We start from the raw sequence: 19,371 nt of genomic DNA, 5'->3' as shown, positions 1-19,371 counted from the left end.
TTGTTCCGCAGAGTCGAAAACCATAATAACTATGTCTTTGGGGATGACTTACTCCCCCACAGTCCCTGGAGGAGGGGCTGCAAGTTACAAACTTTGACCAGTGTTTACATACAGTAATGGTTATTGGGAACCGTACAGACGTTTTCAGTGGGATTTTTTGGTTTGGGAGTGGGGTTGAGGGGAGGGGGCTATGTGGGAGGATCTTTCCTTGGAGGAATATGTCATGGGGGGAAGAGAAATTCAATGAAAAGGGCGCGGGATTTTCTAGCATTAATATTAAAAAAAAAACAATGAAAAAATAAACATGAAAAAGTTTTCTCAATTGAAAGTAAGGAGTAGCATTAAAACTTAAAACGAACAGAGATTATTACGTATATGAGGGGTTCTAAAAATACTTTAGCATAAAGAGCGAGGTATTTAGGAGAAGATAAATACCTCGCTCTTTATGCTAAAGTATTTTTAGTAATTTAAACTTTTTATTCTACGGCCTTTCTGATTCAGGGGTTATTCTTAAAGAATTGGGATAAAACTTAAGATTTAGTGTAAAGAGCGAGGTATTAACGAGGGGATAAACCCCCTCATATACATAATAAAAATATAAGAATATAAAAGTTTGTTACATAAGTTAATTCTTAAGTTACATAATTTTTTTTACTAATAAAAACGTTCGTTAAAAATTAAAAGTTCTAGTTGCCTTTTTAAGTAACCGAAATATTGGAGAGCAACAGGGCTCCTTCCCCACCCCTTATTCCCCACTGCCAAAAAAAGAATTAATATGCAAATTGCATTTTAATAATTTATGTGCGGAGAGCCAAAGTCAAACATGCATTAATTCAAAAACGTTCAGAAATTAAATAAAAAAACTAGTTTTTTTAACTGAAAGTAAGGAGCGACATTAAAACTTAAAACGAACAGAAATTACTCCGTATATGAAATGGATTGTCCTCTCCGCAATCCCTCGCTCTTTACGCTAAAGTTTGACTCTTTGCCATAGTTCTACTTTTTTAAACAATTAAAAACTTTAGCATAAAGAGCGAGGGATTGCGGAGTGGACAACCCATTTCAAATACGGAGTAATTTCTGTTCGTTTTAAGTTTTAATGTCGCTCCTTACTTTCAGTTAAAAAAACTAGTTTTTTTTTATTTATCCACCTTCCAAGACAGTATTTTCAGGACCAAACTTTTCATCGTTCCACGAATTTCCTCAAAGTAATACGGGGGAAGGGTAATAAACGCCATAACCTTACCTTTTTTTTAAGGAATATACCTCATCGACACGTGTCTATATAACCACTAAATGAAAATCAGTTCTTTAGCATCTTCTATAAGAGTTTTTTTGTTTTACAAAATGAACGAAACAATATTAAAAAAGTAAAAATTCAAACCCCATATAATATAAAAACGAATGGCTGATTCATTCGTATTTTTTCTACTCATAAACATATTGGCTGGATTAATTTGGTATTAGAAACGATGAGTAAGTCGGTAATATGGATAAAACATTTTATCTTATTTGGATGAATGAAAAAAAGACATGATATTTTATCAAATTATGTTGGTGAAATCATTATGATAATTTACTGGCTGATTATTATTTTATTTTTTTTAAGACACTGATTTTCATTCTTGTTGAAAAGAATTTTAACAGCTGTTAAACCTGTGTCTATAAAAAGAAATGTTAACCATAACTCAATATTAGAAATAGAAAAGAAAAAATTGAAGAAAAAAATTTTCCACACTCTTAAAAAACAACGGTCGTGTGAAAAATCTATAAAATCTACATCCGAAATAAAATAAAAAATCGTCTTTTTTCATTATTACTTAATTTAGTAACCAAAAGTAAATAAAATGCTCGATTGAAATGTTTAAACTTCTACTCTTTTTAATAAGGAAGGGTGTGCGAAAGCACAGGATGGCTGGCCCCCAGCCCCCCATTGCACTTCCTGGCTGAAGGGCCAAGAAACGGAGATCAGCACCGCCGGTACGGACTGTAAAGTCTAATGCCGTATCCTTTACCTTTTTTTTACCTTACACTTGTTAATAATCTATGGAGATAGTTCTTTAAAAAAAAAAAGGCAGGGTGGGTACAGTATTATTTCCCCAAGGACAAAAGGATTCCCGATAGCAGGTATTGTTTGGGGATTCATTGATGTCCATTATTGGAAACTAACTAGTATCAATGACAACGCAGTGTTTCATGGAGTAGAATCATTTTAAAATAATATAGAACTAGATTTCTAACTAAAATACAAAAGTAGAGCAAAGGTAATGCAAAGCTGAAGTTAAAAGGCTAAAGCAAAAAGGGGCAAAAAGTGTGCATTGTTCCTTTTTGGCAGTGCAATATTGTTGTGCTTAAGGTTAATTTAGAAGATATGCCCCAAGTTTGCAAGAGTCGATTTTCTTTGAAAAAACATATTTAAAAATATTTCTTTGTCTGGATGTTGCGATTGATGAATAATAGATATTAGTATAAATTTTGCTGTGGTGTTCTCGCGCTGGGGTGGCCTCCTCTGTTATCACCTACCTTGTATGTTTTTTTTCTTTTTCTTTATTATTTCAGCAATTTCGTACCTCTGTTTTATGGCCGACACATCGAACTCTGCTCCCCGTCGCCCAGTTTAGAAAGTTATTTATTATGTAATTTGTCAATTAAAGATCTTGTCTTGTAAGATAGAAAATGAGGTTAGTAGCTGATATTGAGATTGAACCAGAACTGAAGCAGGGTTACGGTCTAACCCCATTTGTATGGATAATTTTGAGGAACTTTTTCCTAAGGAGCACAGCAAAGGCTATGGGAGAGTATGGAATCGAATGGCAACGTAAAATCCTCCTAGACTTAGGTTATGCTGATGGTTTAAGTATACTAGAGGAAAAAATTAGTAGATTTAATAATTTTTGGAAGATTTTGAGAATTCTGGATGAGTGTAGATTTGAAAATTAATGTTAAGAAGTCTGAGTCACTTAGACTAGGAATAAATGAAGATGAAGAGCTGATGTTAGAAAACGAGAACGCAGATCAGGCGGTTTTCTTCACTAACCTAGGTAGCATTGTTAGTAAAGACGGTTGATGCCAAGAAGATGTTAAAGCTAGAAAAGTTCAGGCCCAGGGTGTTTTTTGCAGTCGAGAAAAGTTTAGAAGAATATGAAGATAAGTAAACAAACCAAGATAAAAATATTGGATGCTGCTGCGATAACAGTGTTGTCAGATATGGTTGTGAAATATGGGCGTTCTGGAAGACGGAGGAGAATTTTTTAGATGATTTCCAGAGAAATTGTTCACGGATTCTTTTGGGTGCATGTTTGACTGATCATATTTCAAACAGTAAGCTGTACAAAAATATGGTGCTATCCCTCATTCTAGGGGTATGAAGGGAGTCTCTTCCCACCCTAAATACGGTGGGAAGAGGTCATAAGGAAGGATTTAAAAGAAAATCTCGGGAGGGTGTAAAGGAATATGTTTAGAGTGAAGAAACTATGAATCCAACTATAGCGTATACTGTATAGCAGTTGATGGAACTAGATACATATTATAAAATATAATCGCATTAATTTCGAGAGTTTTCGTTAATCTATTTATATAACAATGTTATAATGATAAAAGAGAAATCGAATAAAACACACATTGCTTTCAGTAAAGGGCGAATGATACTCGCGCTATAATTGATGTACAAGATGGACGACTTTCCAGTTCATATATCAGGTAATTTCTTTTGGTTTTGAGCTTGAGTTGAATATCAGTTTTATTTTTAGTACATTTAAAGTTCATTTTTGGTTTCATTTTTTATTCAGCATAAAATCTGTTTCTTTTAACTTAGTATATGTCTTTAAATATCTTTCACACGCATCATTGTTTTTTAAGAGTGTGAAAAATCATTTACTTCAATTTTTTCTTTTCTATTTCTAATTTTGAGTTATGACTAACAAATAATTTTTTATAGACTCAGATTTAACAGCTATTAAAATTCTTTTCGCCAACAATGGAAATCAGTTTCTTAAAAAAAAATAGTCAGCCAGTAAATCATTATAACGATTTCACCAACATTGGATAAAATATCATGTCTTTTTCTCATTCATCCAAATAGGATAAAAATGTTTTAGCCATATTACCGATTCATTCATCGTTTCTGCTACCAAATCAATCTAGCCAAGACGTTTATGCGTAGAAAAAGTGCTATCACGTACGGAGTGTCAGAAGGGCCTTCAGTCCCGTCCATCCTCAATTGAAGCCAGAATGTTTTTCAAATTATCCCCCATTTCATCTTAATGCATTCATTTCATTATACTCGTCTCAACCACCAACTATCCCTGTCCCCTCCAAAAAAAACATTTCATTCCCTCTTGACCCTGTCATAACAAAACAAAAGTAAAAAAGCAATCCCGTGCAAAAACAAACCAGAAACCAACTGGGCGTAGAGCAGATCTGACAATCATTATACTAAAGAGTAACTGCAAGTAGTAAGGCTAATGATAATTTATAGCAGCACAAAGCCACCTGAGGCCAACAAAGCTCTAAACGCTCCTCCTTCCACCAATCTATTCAGTATTTAGCTCTTAACTCCCTCACCAACACCAAAAACCAGAAGAACAATAGGGAATTTCTCAAGACAGTGGGAAACAAATTAGAATGAATATTTCGGCCCTATGTCCAAGGACCGTCCTCAGCAATACAAATAAGAAAAAACACCTTACAAGAGGATAAAATCAATAAAACTAAAATGAACAGTTTTTCAAAACAATCCCAACATCCTTCCCTCAGCAAAGTTCAACCAGGACTGATAAATAAATTGTGATGAAACGAGGCAATTCATTCAAATGCAAAAAAAATGATTTAAAAGCACGTTTGTAATGCCAGCCTAGCTTTTTTCGCTGCTGATCTCATAGGTCTATTTGTGACAGGTTCTGTGTTATATCTATTTGTTTTTTATAATATTTTGTAAGGTCCTTTTTAATTAAATTTGAGTATACAGCATTCAGTGAATATTCTCCTAAATCCCTATTTAAGGAAATATTATTATTAATCTCAAGTCTGATTTCAATTGTTTCTCGAACTACTTGCTTTATGCCTAGATCATTGCCAATAATGGCGGATTCTTCAAAAAGTATTTTGTCGTTAGGATTTTCGAAAACATGGCTGCTTAAAGCAGAATCAAAAGAAACAGAAGTAATATTAGAATTCAGAGCTTTGGTGATATCATCTTTATGTTGTTGTAGGCGTTTCTCGAAATTCTGGTGGGTTATCCCTACATATAATTTGCCACAGTCGCATGGTATATGATAGACACCTCTTTGGCAAGTAACTGGAGTCTTATCTTTACCAGAATTTAGGAGATTTATGATTTTCAAATTATTGGTAAGTACAACATACAGATTATTTTGTGTGCATACTTTTTTAAGATTTCTAGTGATTTTTGGGATATTTGGGAGGTAAATTATGTTTTGGGGCTTATCGGGATTCTCACATGGTAAATTATCGTCAATTTTTTGGGAGTGTCTTTTCACTCTACGGTTAATTGTATTATTAATAAATAAAAGAGGATACCCATTTCCAAAAAGGGTCATTTCCATTTCCATTTATTTATTTCCCGCTGTTTCCCACTGTCTTGAGAAATTCCCTATTGTTCTTCTTGTTTTTGGTGTTTGTGATGGAAAGGCAGTGTGGTCTTCGTCGTTCTTTACTCCCTCCTGTGAAGTTTCTTTTTCCTTTAAGCCCTTTCTTGTGAAGCGCTCATAACCCACTCGAGGATCAGAATTTATCTCTTTAATCCCTCCTGTGCGGTTTCTTTTTCCTTTAAGCCCTTTCTTGTGAAGCGTTCATAACCCGCTCGAGGATCAGAATTTAGCTCTTTAATCCCTCTTGTTAAGTTCCTTTTTCCTTTAAGTCCTTTCTTGTGAAGCGTTCATAACCCGCTCGATGACGACCTAATCTTTGTCTGACTGGTTAGATTGCAATGGACCGTATGTAAATAAGGATTCTAGAAGAATGCTAGAATGCTCAAATTCTCAACCCCCTCCTCCCCCTCCTTGAGTTTTCCTGCCATAGCGGGCCACATATTTAAACTTTCATATCATTCGTTTCGAAATGCACAGCACAAAAAAGCGCCTTGCTTCCGCTTAAGAAGTGGATAAATAAGGATTAAGAATAAATAAGGATAAATGAGGGTAAAGAAATAAGGAATTAAAGAAAAGAATGCTAGAATGCTCAAATTCTCAGCCCCCTTCTCCCCCTCTTGAGTTTTCATGCCAGAGCTGGCCAAACATTTAAACTTTCATACCACTTGTTTTGAAATGCATAGCACAAAAAAGCGCCTTATAGTATAGATTATGAACGCCCGAAGAGACATCTATTACAAAATAGAGGTTGCAACATTCCATCACCAAGCCGTGTAATTTTTGGTGACCCAACATGATATGGCATCAACAACAATATTGAAAAATTAGCAGCCCATTTATGCAACTGAATTTTCTTTAGGAAATTCTTAACAGGGAGTAGGGTGGGTCCAAAATGTATATATTGGCCTAAAATCGTCAAAGTTCTTGCTGAAACAACCACTACCTGATTTCATGAAAATCAGAAGAGAGTAAAATTAATCTGGCCCTCTGCCAACTGGAATCAATACCAACAGGGGATAAAATGTATGTTACTCTCTGGTATTGCAACTTTTCTGGGTTAATCAGTCTTTTTTTAGACTTGATTTCTATTTTTTTTTTTTAAGGTGGGGAAGGACCATAGCTCAACCTATTCCTTAAATACTGCCTCTACGACAAATAAATTTTGTAGCAAAGACCTTATTAATAAACCAAATTTTATATTAGAAATAAAAGAGCAAAAATGACAGTACCTGATGGGAATTAAATACGAAAAGAGAAGAACGAATCTGAACATGTATTTATACCAGGGGCCGTCAAAACCTTTTAGGCACAGCATCAAAGAAGCTAGAGAAATTACAGCGCCAAATAGAACCTAGAAAAGAAATTTAACTGATAACCCAATCATACAGATTTAGTCACACAAATATGTTAGATTCGGAAAGGGAGAAACAAAAGGATTTTTAATGTAAAGCTCCCTTTAAAAAAACGCCCGAAAGCGAATGTAAGGTATTCGGGTATATCATATTTAAAAACAAGAATAAAAATCTGTAAACATAGATTTGTTCTTTTGCTTTTATGTTTTCTTGGTTTTTCCCCTTGTTTTTAATACACCAATTATTCTTCTAGATCCAGAGAAAACACTTTTTTCTTAACTTGAGATATAAATTATATTTAGTCATTCTCCAAAAAGAATGTAGTAATAACTGCACTAGAAATAAGAGCAACAATCGTCTAATTATGGGTCTGCTTTGGCTTCAATCTGTAATTGAATAACTAAAAAAAAAAAAAATCAACCTAAAGTAAGGAGCAACATCATAACTTGATACGAATAGAAATTATTACTTATATAAGGGGGGTTGTCCCATCCTCAATACTTCGGTCTTCGTGCTAAAGTTTTTTTTTTTATTTTTCAAAAACAGCTTCTTATTGTTCTAACTAAACGACCCTTATGTTTCAAGAATCGTTCTTAAAGAATTGGGACAATATATCAAACTTTAGCGTAAAGAGCGAAGTATTGATGAAGGGGCAACTCTGATCAATACCACAAATTAAGCTGATTTTTGCATAAAATAAAAATATGTCCCTAAAAAATTATATCCTCTCCTACTAAAATATTATCTCGGGTTACCGCCTAGCATTCAAACTAACATATGCACTGAGCATAGAAGAACAAATAGCATTTGCGCTATGAAGACATAAGCCGAGTTTCTGAACGCCGCTACAGCTTTTGAGACTGAAATACCTACTAACAACCCAAAAAAGGCGAATTAAGTCAATTTAGTTAAGTACCATTTGAGCAAATTCGTAAAAAAATAAATTAAGTAAGTCAAGTAAAAGTCAAACAAAGTCAACGGTGTATCCTTTTGTCTTGTCAATAACTTGTTTTTTCTATTTTTCTCACCCTGCCAAAGGGTGAGCAATAACATTTTGTGAAAGACATTGTCCGTAACCAAAAGTTTGAACTATGTTGAAATGCTATGTGAACTATGGTTTTTAGTCATTAGTTAAACGTAGTTAATGTTAACTAATTAATTAACGTAGTTAACGTAGCTAAGGTTTCTCTTTACTAATAAAACCTATAATCATCGCAGTTGGCCCACGTGGGCACTTTGATAGGACAGAGAATGGTTTCAGGTGCCCGTTCGTCTGACCATAGGCCACGCGAGAAGCTGTTCATAAAATGTAGTTCTATTCCCCTTTCTAGCGCTATAATGAAAGAAAGATTAAGATGGCTATTTACCAATGCAAAATGGCAGATTGCCAACGACTTTCCGTTTTGCCATGCATCTGGGACAAAGCAAAAGGTAGGTCGCTAACGAATGGGGTAGAAAAAGGTCACAGAAAGTTTTTAGAAAGAAATTGAACCTTCGTGGGACGGGGTGAAGAGAGAAGTTTTGAACATATTGAGGTGGATTAAGATAACGTCGCGATATAGACGGCCAAAATCAAAAAAATTAAGTAATTATTTAGCAAATAGATGACAAGCCACGTTGTTTAAATTTGAGTCAGGGAACAATTCAAAATCTTTAGGATTCAAGTGTTTGACGTCCTTGAGCCCGTACCCCTTATAAAACAAACCCTCTAAAGCCCCCTCTAATGAAAAAAATATAAGCATGTACCTTCAGAAAAAAAAGTTCATTTTTTGGACCCAATTTAGGAAATTTGGACCTATCTTTGCAGGATGAGGGAAGGCGAAACTCTCCCCAATTCCCCTGTTTGTGGACAAATATATCCTAGTTTGTGTTTTTTTTTTTTTTTTTTTTTCGTTTTCGTGTTAGCATGCAGATTTGACTTTACTAATTGACTCCCATTGTAGGTAAAATTACTTTGAGAAATTTGAGATGATTAGAATTTCCTCTGGAAAAAAGGAAAAGGCTGGCTTGATGTGTACTGTGTCATTAGTACTGGCTATGGGCTGAATAAAATCAAGTTTTTAGAAATCACTGCTTGAAACAAACTGGCACGGCTCGTCCATACTTCTGTGGATAAATTTTTCCACTGGAAAGTTCGACCTCTTTGCCTTTTCTCAGCATCATAATGATATTAATTAAACATTAAAAGAAAATTATCAACAACAACAATGTTAAAATTATAAACGAGCCGAAATTAAGTCGTATAAAGAATTCAATCTCATATTGAACAGAAATCGCAATATATGAAAGAATCAAACCCGAAATAGATAATAGTTACGTTCAAATTACGTTAATTAAGTCGCATAAAGAATTCAATCTCATAATGAACAAAATATATCTCATAAATCACAACATATGAAGGAATCAAACCCGAAATGGATAATAATTACGTTAAAAAATAAAATATAGGTTGAAAAGAAAAGCAATTGCAGCAACTCCGGAACTGGCCCCCCTTTCTTCCTAAAACCTATCTTATAGGGCTAAGTACCATTTGCTGCTCATGTTTTTGTAAAAAAAAAAAAAAAAAAAAAAAAAAAAAAAAAAAAAAAAAAAATCTAACACGGCTTGGGTACAATAATCCCTGAAAAAAATTGTACCTTTCAATAAATTCTCTCCGGGGGGAGGGGGGTGTGTGGATATTAAATGTGAAAAATAATCAAATATATAGGTCATTATTTTTTTATTTTAAAGAGGTCGGGCTTCTTCTGACTAATCTCGATTTTTGGGGTTGTTATTACCCCTCCCATCAGTCTGTAAAGATTAGAAAAATAAATCTATCTTCCATTCAACGTATGAGATATTTACGAAGGTTTCTTGGTTTGATCAGAAACTCCAGGAATTTTCAAATCCCTTTCATTTAAAAGAACAGAATAAATATGAAGTTCGTTTAACTATTTTATCGCCAAATTCTTCGTTCTTCTTGCCAAATACGAATCCCACTCTCAATGTAGGCTGTAGCAGTAAATCGTTGGAAATGAAAAATAACTTAAAGAAAAATTTGAGAGTAATTCCTAATGAAACCTGACGTAGCAACACATTTGTGCATTGACCACGTGTCATAGAAGAAGCATCCTTGTCGACCTCAAGCAAAAAGAAGAAACAAGAAAACGTATAGAAGGCCCCTATTATTTAACTGATGCAGTTTTTAAACAGGTTTGTCAAACCTGTAACTAGTTAAACTGAGGTAATTCTGTAGCCTTCATTTTGAATATATATATACAGTAAAAAGTCAATAAGTCACAGTAGAGATTATTTAGCTGTAACAGTGATCTAGAAGCAATCATGAACCCAGTGAGTAAAATTATATATTATGTCATTATATAAATTAATTATATCATTTATATATACAGCAGCAATATTATATATATAAACAATATAACAGATAGTATATTTTTCAATTATAGGGGACTTGAGGGAAATAATTTTAAGGGATTAAAGATACCTTTTTTTTCTTTTTTTGAGTAAATATTAATTTACTTTCCAAGTAATTTTTAGTTTTCATCATAGGCCTATATATGAAATAATTTTGATCTACGTTCATAAGCTAAGCATCATAGGATTTATCTAAACTGGAAAAATCCAGGCGTAAAGCTGAAAATAGTAGGTCTTAACGTCAAAATATCAAAACTTGATGTTAAAGATTTTAATTTTTGTGATAGATACGAACAATCCAAACGTCATAGAGGGATAGGGGAGTATCTCAGAGAGAAGTTTTCAAGAGAAGTCCATTTTAAGACAAGAGCTTCTGGATTCTTAAATATTTCAACGTACAAAATGTTTTCACAAGGAGGGGCAGGATATCAGATGCTCCTTGTGGGAGAATACTTTCCTCGTTTCCTAAAGGAATGTGTTATTTTTCTCCTATCATTCCTGATTTTGGTCGTGAATGTAACATACTGAAATAGAGCAGAAATATGTGTGGTAAAAAGGACCATTTGAAAATGTTGTTATTGCTTGCCAGTATTTTTTAGTCCTTTTGTTACAGTATTTCATTGATTTTATATTAGACTATTATATTATACTAAGAAAATTATGTTATATTTACTTAATGATTGTTTTATTAAATTGATCTAGAGTATAAAATTGTATATATTCTGCTAGTATTTTTACGAACATTTTCAACAAGAGTTTACTTGTTATTGCTCCATAAAATGGGTTTCCTCCTAAAAGAACATTTGGTTACCCAGAATCTCCCCTAAAATCAACGGTATTAAATACACGAACTTCAACACTATACATAAATGGTTAGTTTTACTAACATGAATTTTCGGAGAGATCTTGGAGAGCCTAATCTTCTTTCGGGAAAATTTGAAATTTGGGGATGGAATCACTGTCTCAGAGAGACCCCCATCCCTTCTGTCACCAGGAATGTGTGCACTGTGCAACTCTTTCCCATTGGTTAAAAGACAACTAGCTGAATTTTTCATAAGGAAAAATAAATTTAAACAAAAATGCTGCATTTAATTTCAAACCTTTGAAACTAAAGGAAATTCACCAAAACTAAGAAAAACCCAAAATAAACAAATTGATCGATTGATAATTATCCACGCGAAGAACAAAGCAGCAAGCTATGTAATTGAGGATGAGGGGTGTCGTTTTAAATGTATCTTAAATTAATAATAGCGTGGTTCTCCTTTTTCGGAAAAAAAATAAGGTTAATCATCCTTGGTCTTTTGTCCAAAAAAAGTTCAAATAATCAACGGAGAAATAATTACTAATTAACAATAAATAATGTCTTTCATATGAACATAATAATTATTTGGACAGTCTCGTTAAATTTTAGCTTCTTTCAGGTAAAAGGAATTTACTTATTGTTGCATTGGACAGATTTCACCGCAAAACAAAAATTGAATTCCTTAAGATCTCCCCTGAAACCAACATTAAAATGCATTAACTTTAACATTACGCACAAGTAGTTCATTTTATTAAGGCTAATTTTCGGAGAGATTTTGGAGAGGCCAATCTTCTTTCGGGGAGACTTAGGAAAACCCCGAGGAGTTCTCAGATAGCGGAAGCATTGTCTTAGAATGATCCTCATCCCTTCTGTTCACAGAAATGTTCACCCAAAATAAATAGATATATTGTAAATATTTATTTAATATAAAACGTTTTAAAAAATGACCGTGATACACTTAATGTTAAATGTTTTATTTTCTATGTTTAAGATAAACATTTTTTAAGCCTATAATGTCAATCATTAAGACTAAAAACAAAACGAATAGACTATTGTTTCAGACAAATTCGCGCGTTTAAACGTTTACTGTTTGGCCCGTGTACAGTAATCATTTAGTGCGTTACATTTATATTTAATCAGTTAAATTTACAATTACAATTTACATCTAATTTAAATTTACATTTTAATCTGTACGTTTACTGTTAGGCCCACTACTGTCCCACACACTAGGGGTCATTAATTTGATAGTATTGTGGAAAAAAATTTAGTGGATAATAAAGAATTTGAACTTGGCCTGTTTTTTTTTTGTTTATTTTTGTTTTGTTTTTTTATCTAAACGCAATGCATTAGGTGAAAATCCATACCACCTTCTGTCGTCTTGCCAAATACCTGCTCCACATACCACCATGGACATGCTGCAACCCAAAACTGATTAGTAAATATGGAAAAAAAGATCCAGAAATTGTAGTTTCAAAACTGTTTGAGATACATAAAAAAAAATTGCAGGTCAGCCAGTGTTTAGAATTCTTATTTATTTTTAATCTATTTTTTTTCTGCCTTGTATTAGGATGCAATTTATTAACTACGTTGCATCTACTTAAAGTATAATATTTTTCCTTTTTTTTATGATCAGACCTTTCTTTTAACTTTCTAGACATTTTCTCAATTAAATTAAATTAACCTTGATTTTCATCGGGGGAGGGAGATATTCACATACTCATTTTAGCTTAAAGCTGCTGAAGCGAACAATTATTTTTCATTATATATTCCAAATTTTGCAATGGCAAGGCTGATAAACCTGTTCTGAGGTTCTCTGGCATAAGATTTAATTTTGTAACTTTCTTCAATATTGTACCACTTTTTGAAAGCGTTAACCCTATTTCTGGCATTTAAATCGGAACACTGAGTTCAGATATTTCGCAAAATAAAAGTGAAGAATATAATGACTCCCCCCCCCCTAAAAATGCTCTTCAACCGTATTTGTTTTTCATGTCCCTACCGTGTAAACATAAAATATTAGAACAACATTAAGTCACTTCTTAATTTAGGTATTTGCAATTGTTCTCTGTTTTGCTGCTGCCTTCGCAGCTCCAGCAGGTGACGAAGAAGCACAAATAGTGTCACAAGACTTTAACCTAAATCCTGAAGATGGTAGCTATGCTTACAAATACGAAACCAGCAACGGAATCAAGGCAGAAGAGACTGGAAAACAGGTTCCAGCAGGTGACGAGCCTGGCACTGCCGCAACAGGCTCTTTCAGTTACACAGCACCTGACGGCACCGTGATTTCTCTTACATATGTAGCTGATGAAAATGGCTTCCAGCCACAGGGAGACCACTTACCAAAAATCCCTCAATAAGTTAAGAAGTTACAGACAATGTACAAATAGGCGCTTAATAATGGTATTTAAATTAGTGATTTTGCAAAACAAATGAATAGTTGAGATGGTCAGGTTCTAGCTCGCTTTGAAAACAAATATTTCGCACTGATATATTTTTAATATTTTTTTTAATAAAACGTGTTCGCAACAGATATTTGTGGTAGGAGGTTAAAACTTTCATATCTAACGATCTTTTCAGGCATATATTTCGTCTTTTTGTGAATATGGACTTGAAATCTTTTTTTCCAAATATCGACAAATTTTGTCATTACTAAAAAAAAAATTATTATACTTAATAGTCTTTTAAGACTATTAATATATTAAGCATATGACTTAATAGTCATATGCATGACATTTCTAGCTGGTGAGATTGAATAACTTTTTAGATTGTTTTTTTTTTTTTGGGGGGGGGAGGTGGAAGGGGAAATCAAAGACTCTTCCAATTATAGGTATGAAACTACCTCACGGTTCTGACAGTAAAGAAGGGGTATGGTTGGGATAAAAGGGAACTCAGAGATTCGTTTTCAATATTGGTAGAATGATTAAATTTATACTACAAGATGTAGTATAAATTTGAAATATGGATTTTGTTCATTGTCTACACATAGTTTGCCACAGTTTGATTCAGGCAAATCCTAAATCTCTCCGAAATCTACACTTTTTAATAGAAAAACGATACTTTTTAGTATTGGGTAACGTGCAACGTAGATTTGTAACAACGATTTGTAAACAACGTATGATTATTATTGGATAACGTCCAAGCAGAAACATACAAAACCAACACCACAACGTCTTCTCATGAGGTTTCCTTAAATAAAAGGTGGCCTTTTATATGAGGTTTCCTTTTAAGCCTCATTAAATATAAGGTTTTCCTTAAAATGAGCTTTCCTTATATATACCAAAAGCAGCAAATAAATGGTTGAGATGATCAGGTTCTAGTTCGTTATGTAAAGAATTATTTTGCCCAGATATATTTTTCATAATTTTTTAATAAAACGTGTTCGCAACAGATATTTGTGGTAAGAGGTTAGAACTTTCATATCTAACGGTCTTTTCGGGCACAAATATTTTGCCCAGATATATTTTTAATAATGTTTTAATAAAACGTGTTTGCAACAGATATTTGAGGTAAGAGGTTATAGCCTTCATATCCAGCGGTCTTTTGGGGGGAGGGGGCGGAAGGGGAAATCAAAGACTCTTTCCAATTATAGGTATGAAAATACTCCATGGTTCTGATAGTCAAGAAGGGGGTATGGCTGGTAGGGAAGGGAAATCGTTTTAAATATTGATAGAATGATACCAGGAAGTAGTATAAATTTGAAATTTGGATTTTCTTCATTGTCTACACATAGTTTGACACAGTCTGATTCAGGCAACTCATAAATCTCTTCGAAATTTGCACTTTTTAATAGAAAAAAAGATACTTTTTAGTATTAGGTAACGTGCAACGTACTCTTGTAACAACGATTTGTAAGAAAACGTAGTTTTATTATTGGGTAACTTCCAAGAAGAAACGTGCAAAACCAACAAAAGACGTCTTCTCATGAGGTTTCCTTAAATAAAAGGTTGCCTTATATATGAGGTTCCTTTAAAACCTCATTAAATATGAGGTTTTCCTTAAAATGAGGTTTTCCTCAAAATGAGGTTTCCTTTTAAATATAAGGTTGCCTTTTTATATGAGGTTTCCTTTTAAACCTCCTTAAATATTAGGTTTTCCTTAAAATGAGGTTTCTTTAAATATACCGCTACCTTTTATTTGAGGTTTACTTTTCAACCCCATTAAATATTAGGTTATCCTTAAAATGAGGTTTCCTTAAATATAAGGTTGCTTTTGATACGAGGTACCCTTTTAAACCTCGTTAAATATTAGATTTTCCTTAAAATGAGCTTTCCTTAAACATAAGGTTGCCTTTTGTATAAGGTTTCCCTTTAAACCTCGTTAAATATGAGGTTTTCCTTAAAATGAGGTTTTCTTAAATATACTAAAGCTAATTCCGCGATTTAGGTAAAAACGTAACAAAATATACAATTATCAAACATATAGCACAGGTTATCGAACTTACTGAAGAACGTCATGAATCTGACTGAACGTCATGACTCATGAATCTCAGTCGCCTTACCTCCTTTACACATCTCACTTCTACCTTGTATCAAACGAAATTCTTACAGGTTTCAGAAAATTTTATCTGATCAAAATCTAGGCCGTTCAACGTTCAGCTTTCTAACTCGTGCCATTGTGAAGATGGCACAATCATGGCTATCTTTCATAAGTCATGTCGCCATTTTTACATAGTCTCTAACTTGCATTCAGCAAATCTTCTGATAAGCTGCACGCGGTAAGCAATATTATGCTCCGTCAGGTCTAATGCTACGCGTAGACATGGTAAATACATACAATGTATGTCACTATGACGTTTCGACGCTTTTTAGAAAAAGTTCAATACCACTCTTGCTCCAAACGCATGTTGTAAGTGTAAGAAATACTATATTTTACTAATATTAAATCGTTTATACTTCATATTCCGTCATCCTACGAGCCAAATATTAATTTGATCCAATTTGATCCAGCTAGTGCTTATTTAACGGTCCTAAGCTAGGTGGCTCCTACTGTCAATAATCGCTTTTTCTTTAAAACAGGCTAGACTAACACCACGTTTTCCTTTTGTGTTTTAATTACAAAATCAACGCATGAGACTGCCAAAAACACTTGTTCATTGGCTGATTTGCATTGTCCGCAAACCACCAGACGGAAACGCGGCTTAAGAGGATCATTTTCCCTTCCCTATCTGATCTTAGAAAGAAGTAAACTTTGTTTTGTACTCTTCGACTTTTCCCCAGTCATCTAGGGAATGAGTAAAGATAGATAATTTGAAGGACAACCGGTTTAAAGTTTACCATCCAAGGGGCCTTTGCAATGTAGGCCTTTTCTTAGGTTTAACCTCTGCTCTGTTCTCACTTAAGTCTCCTTGCCCAGCTCAAACATACACTATATAGACAACTTATTTGGGTGACTTTAAAGTATTTACTGTACTTTACATTATTATTAGCTTATTATTACTGATCCTGTTATTTCAAGTGCAAAATAGAAATTCGAATCGACATCGATATCTAAGCGATATCTCGATATCCGAAACTGATATCTTACCAGAAAAACAAAGCCTATTGGGCTTTATTGGGTCTCAATTATGCTTCACTGAAAGATTCTGCTAATATATATATATATATATATATATATATATATATATATATATATATATATATATATATGTATATATATATCATCAGGTTTTTATCAGGTCAATACATAATTGGGGGGGACGACATTGTATACTGCTGTTTTTTACATGTTGTATGTATAGAAACATAAAATGCTTTACTCTTAGCTTTTATGGCCCTTGATATCTACCAAGTGACATATAGCGATCGCAAATTCTGTCGGTCGGTCTGTCTGTCTGTCTGTCTGTCAGTCTGTCTGTCCCGGATTTGCTACTTTAGGCACTTCCAGGTAAGCTAGGACGATGAAATTTGGCAGGCGTATCAGGAACCAGACCAGATTAAATTAAAAATTGTCGTTTCCCCGAATTAACCATCTGGGGGAGAGTGGGGGGACGGTTAAAACGGAAAAATTAGAAAAATGATGTATTTTTAACTTACGAACGGGTGATCGGATCTTAATGAAATTTGATGTTTGGAAGGATATTGTCTCTCAGAGCTGTTATTTTAAATCCCAACCGAAACCGGTGACATTGGGGGGAGTTGGGGGGAAAACGTAAAATCTTGGAAAAAGCTTAGAGTGGAGAGATCGGGATGAAACTTGGAGGGGAGAATAATCACAAGTCCTAGATATGTGATTGACATAACCGGAACGGATCCGCTCTCTTTGGGGGATTTTGGGAGGGGGAGGGTTAATTCTGAAAAATTAGAAACAATTAGGTATTTTTATCTCATGAAGGAGTGATCAGATTTTAATGAAATTTGATGTTTGGAAGGATATCGTGTCTCAGAGCTCATATTTTAAATCTCGACCGGATCCGGTGACATTGGGAGGGGGAGTGGGGGTTGGTTAAATCGGAAAAATTAGAACAAATGAGGTATTTTTAACTTACGAAGGGGTGATCGGATCTTAATGAAATTTGGTTTTTTGGAAGGATATCGTGTCTCAGAGCTCTTATTTTAAATCCCGACCGGATCCGGTGACATTGGGGGGAGTTGGGGGGAACCTAAAATCTTGGAAAACACTTAGAGTGGAGGGATCGGGATGAAACTTGGTGGGAAGAATAAGCACAAGTCCTAGATACGTGATTGACATAACCGGAACGGATTCGCTCTCTTTGGGGGACTGGGGGGGAAGGGTCAATTCTAAAAAAATAGAAAAAATGAGGTATTTTTAACTTACGAAGGCATGATCGGATCTTAATGAGATTTCATATTTAGAAGAACCTCGTAACTCAGATCTCTTATTTTGAATCCCAACCGGATCCAGTGTCAATGGGGGGGGGATCTTGGAAAACGCTTAAAACGGAGAAATTAGGATGAAACTTGGTGGGAAGAATAAGCACAAGTCCAAGATACGTGACTGACATAACCGGACCGGATCCGCTCTCTTTGGTGGAGTTGGGGGGCGGGGGTAATCTGGAAAAAATTAGAACAAATGATGTATTTTTCACTTATGAACGGGTGATCAGATCTTAATGAAATTTGACACATAGAAGGATCTTGTGCTTTAGAACTCTCATTTTAAATCCCGACCAGATCCGGTGACATTGGGGGGAGTTAGAGGGGGAAACCGAAAATCTTGGAAAACGCTTAGAGTGGAGATATCGGGATGAAACTTGATGGGAAGAATAAGCACAAGTTATAGATACGTGATTGACATAATTGGAACGGATCCGTTCTCTTTGGGGGAGCTGGGGGTTGTTAATTTTGGAAAAATTAGAAAAATTGAGGTATTTTTAACTTAAGAACGGGTGACCGGATCTTAATGAAATTGGATATTTAGAAAGAATTCATGTCTCAGAGCTCTTATTTCAAATTCTGACCAGATCTGTTGACATTGGGACGAGCTGGAGGGGGAAACTGGAAATCTTGAAAAACGCTTATAAATGTGTTAGATATGTGATTGGCATAACCGGACTTGATCCACTCTCTTTGGGGGAGTTAGGGGGTGGGGTTCAGTGTTTTGGCGAGTTAGGTGCTTTTGGACGTTGTAGGACGATGAAAATTCGTAGGCGTGTCAGGGAGCTGCAAGAATTGACTTAATAAAGTCGTTTTCCCTGATTCGACCATTTGGGGGGCTGAAGGAAGAGGAAAAATCAGAAAAAATGAGGTATTTTTAACTTACGAGTGGGTGATCGGATCTTAATGAATTTTGATATTTAAAAGGACCTTGTGACTCAGAGCTCTTATTTTAAATACCGAATGGCATTAAGCATCTGATTCTCTTTTTAAAGCAATCTATTGATTCTTATAATATTGCTAGAGCTCGTACCATATGAGCTCCTTGCTCTTTTGACCTCGTCACAAGTGTCATATGAGCTCTTAGCTCTTGCTCTTTCTTTCTTTTGCACAGCATTTATACTTTATGTTGTTAAAATTTCCCTTAAGCTGTATTTAAATAAATAAATAAACAACACATATTATCAAATCTTTTGAAGAAGTATATTATAACTATCGCATTTACAAGAAAAACTAAGCCACTTCACCAGTAAGATGCAGTTATTTCGGAAAGGGCAAGTATGACAACGGGCCTATTTTAAACTAGAGTTATTAGTTAACTATCTACATTTTCGAGGGCCTGACTGATAACGTAAACCACG

The 19,371-nt window shown here is 34.4% G+C and overlaps 2 protein-coding genes across 2 annotated transcripts in view; one reads left to right on the top strand and one right to left on the bottom strand.

Annotated features, from left to right (window-relative positions):
- Positions 1–19,371, bottom strand: part of LOC136033972 (probable phospholipid-transporting ATPase IIB) — a 128,812-nt gene that overhangs the window by 67,199 nt on the left and 42,242 nt on the right. Inside the window, exon 8 of the mRNA XM_065715001.1 lies at positions 6,839–6,960. Coding sequence (XP_065571073.1) covers positions 6,839–6,960 — 122 coding nt within the window. The remainder of the gene's footprint in view (positions 1–6,838; positions 6,961–19,371) is intronic.
- LOC136033971 (endocuticle structural glycoprotein SgAbd-1-like) lies at positions 10,214–13,707 on the top strand. The gene is made up of 2 exons (XM_065715000.1): positions 10,214–10,291; positions 13,223–13,707. Exons 1-2 carry the CDS (start codon positions 10,283–10,285, stop codon positions 13,532–13,534), a joined length of 321 nt encoding a protein of 106 aa, XP_065571072.1. The 5' UTR covers positions 10,214–10,282; the 3' UTR covers positions 13,535–13,707.

Source organism: Artemia franciscana, chromosome 12, assembly GCF_032884065.1.
Source record: "Artemia franciscana chromosome 12, ASM3288406v1, whole genome shotgun sequence".
NCBI lineage: Eukaryota > Metazoa > Arthropoda > Branchiopoda > Anostraca > Artemiidae > Artemia > Artemia franciscana.
Note: the sequence above shows the minus strand (reverse complement) of the source record. Positions and strands in the feature narration are given on the sequence as shown.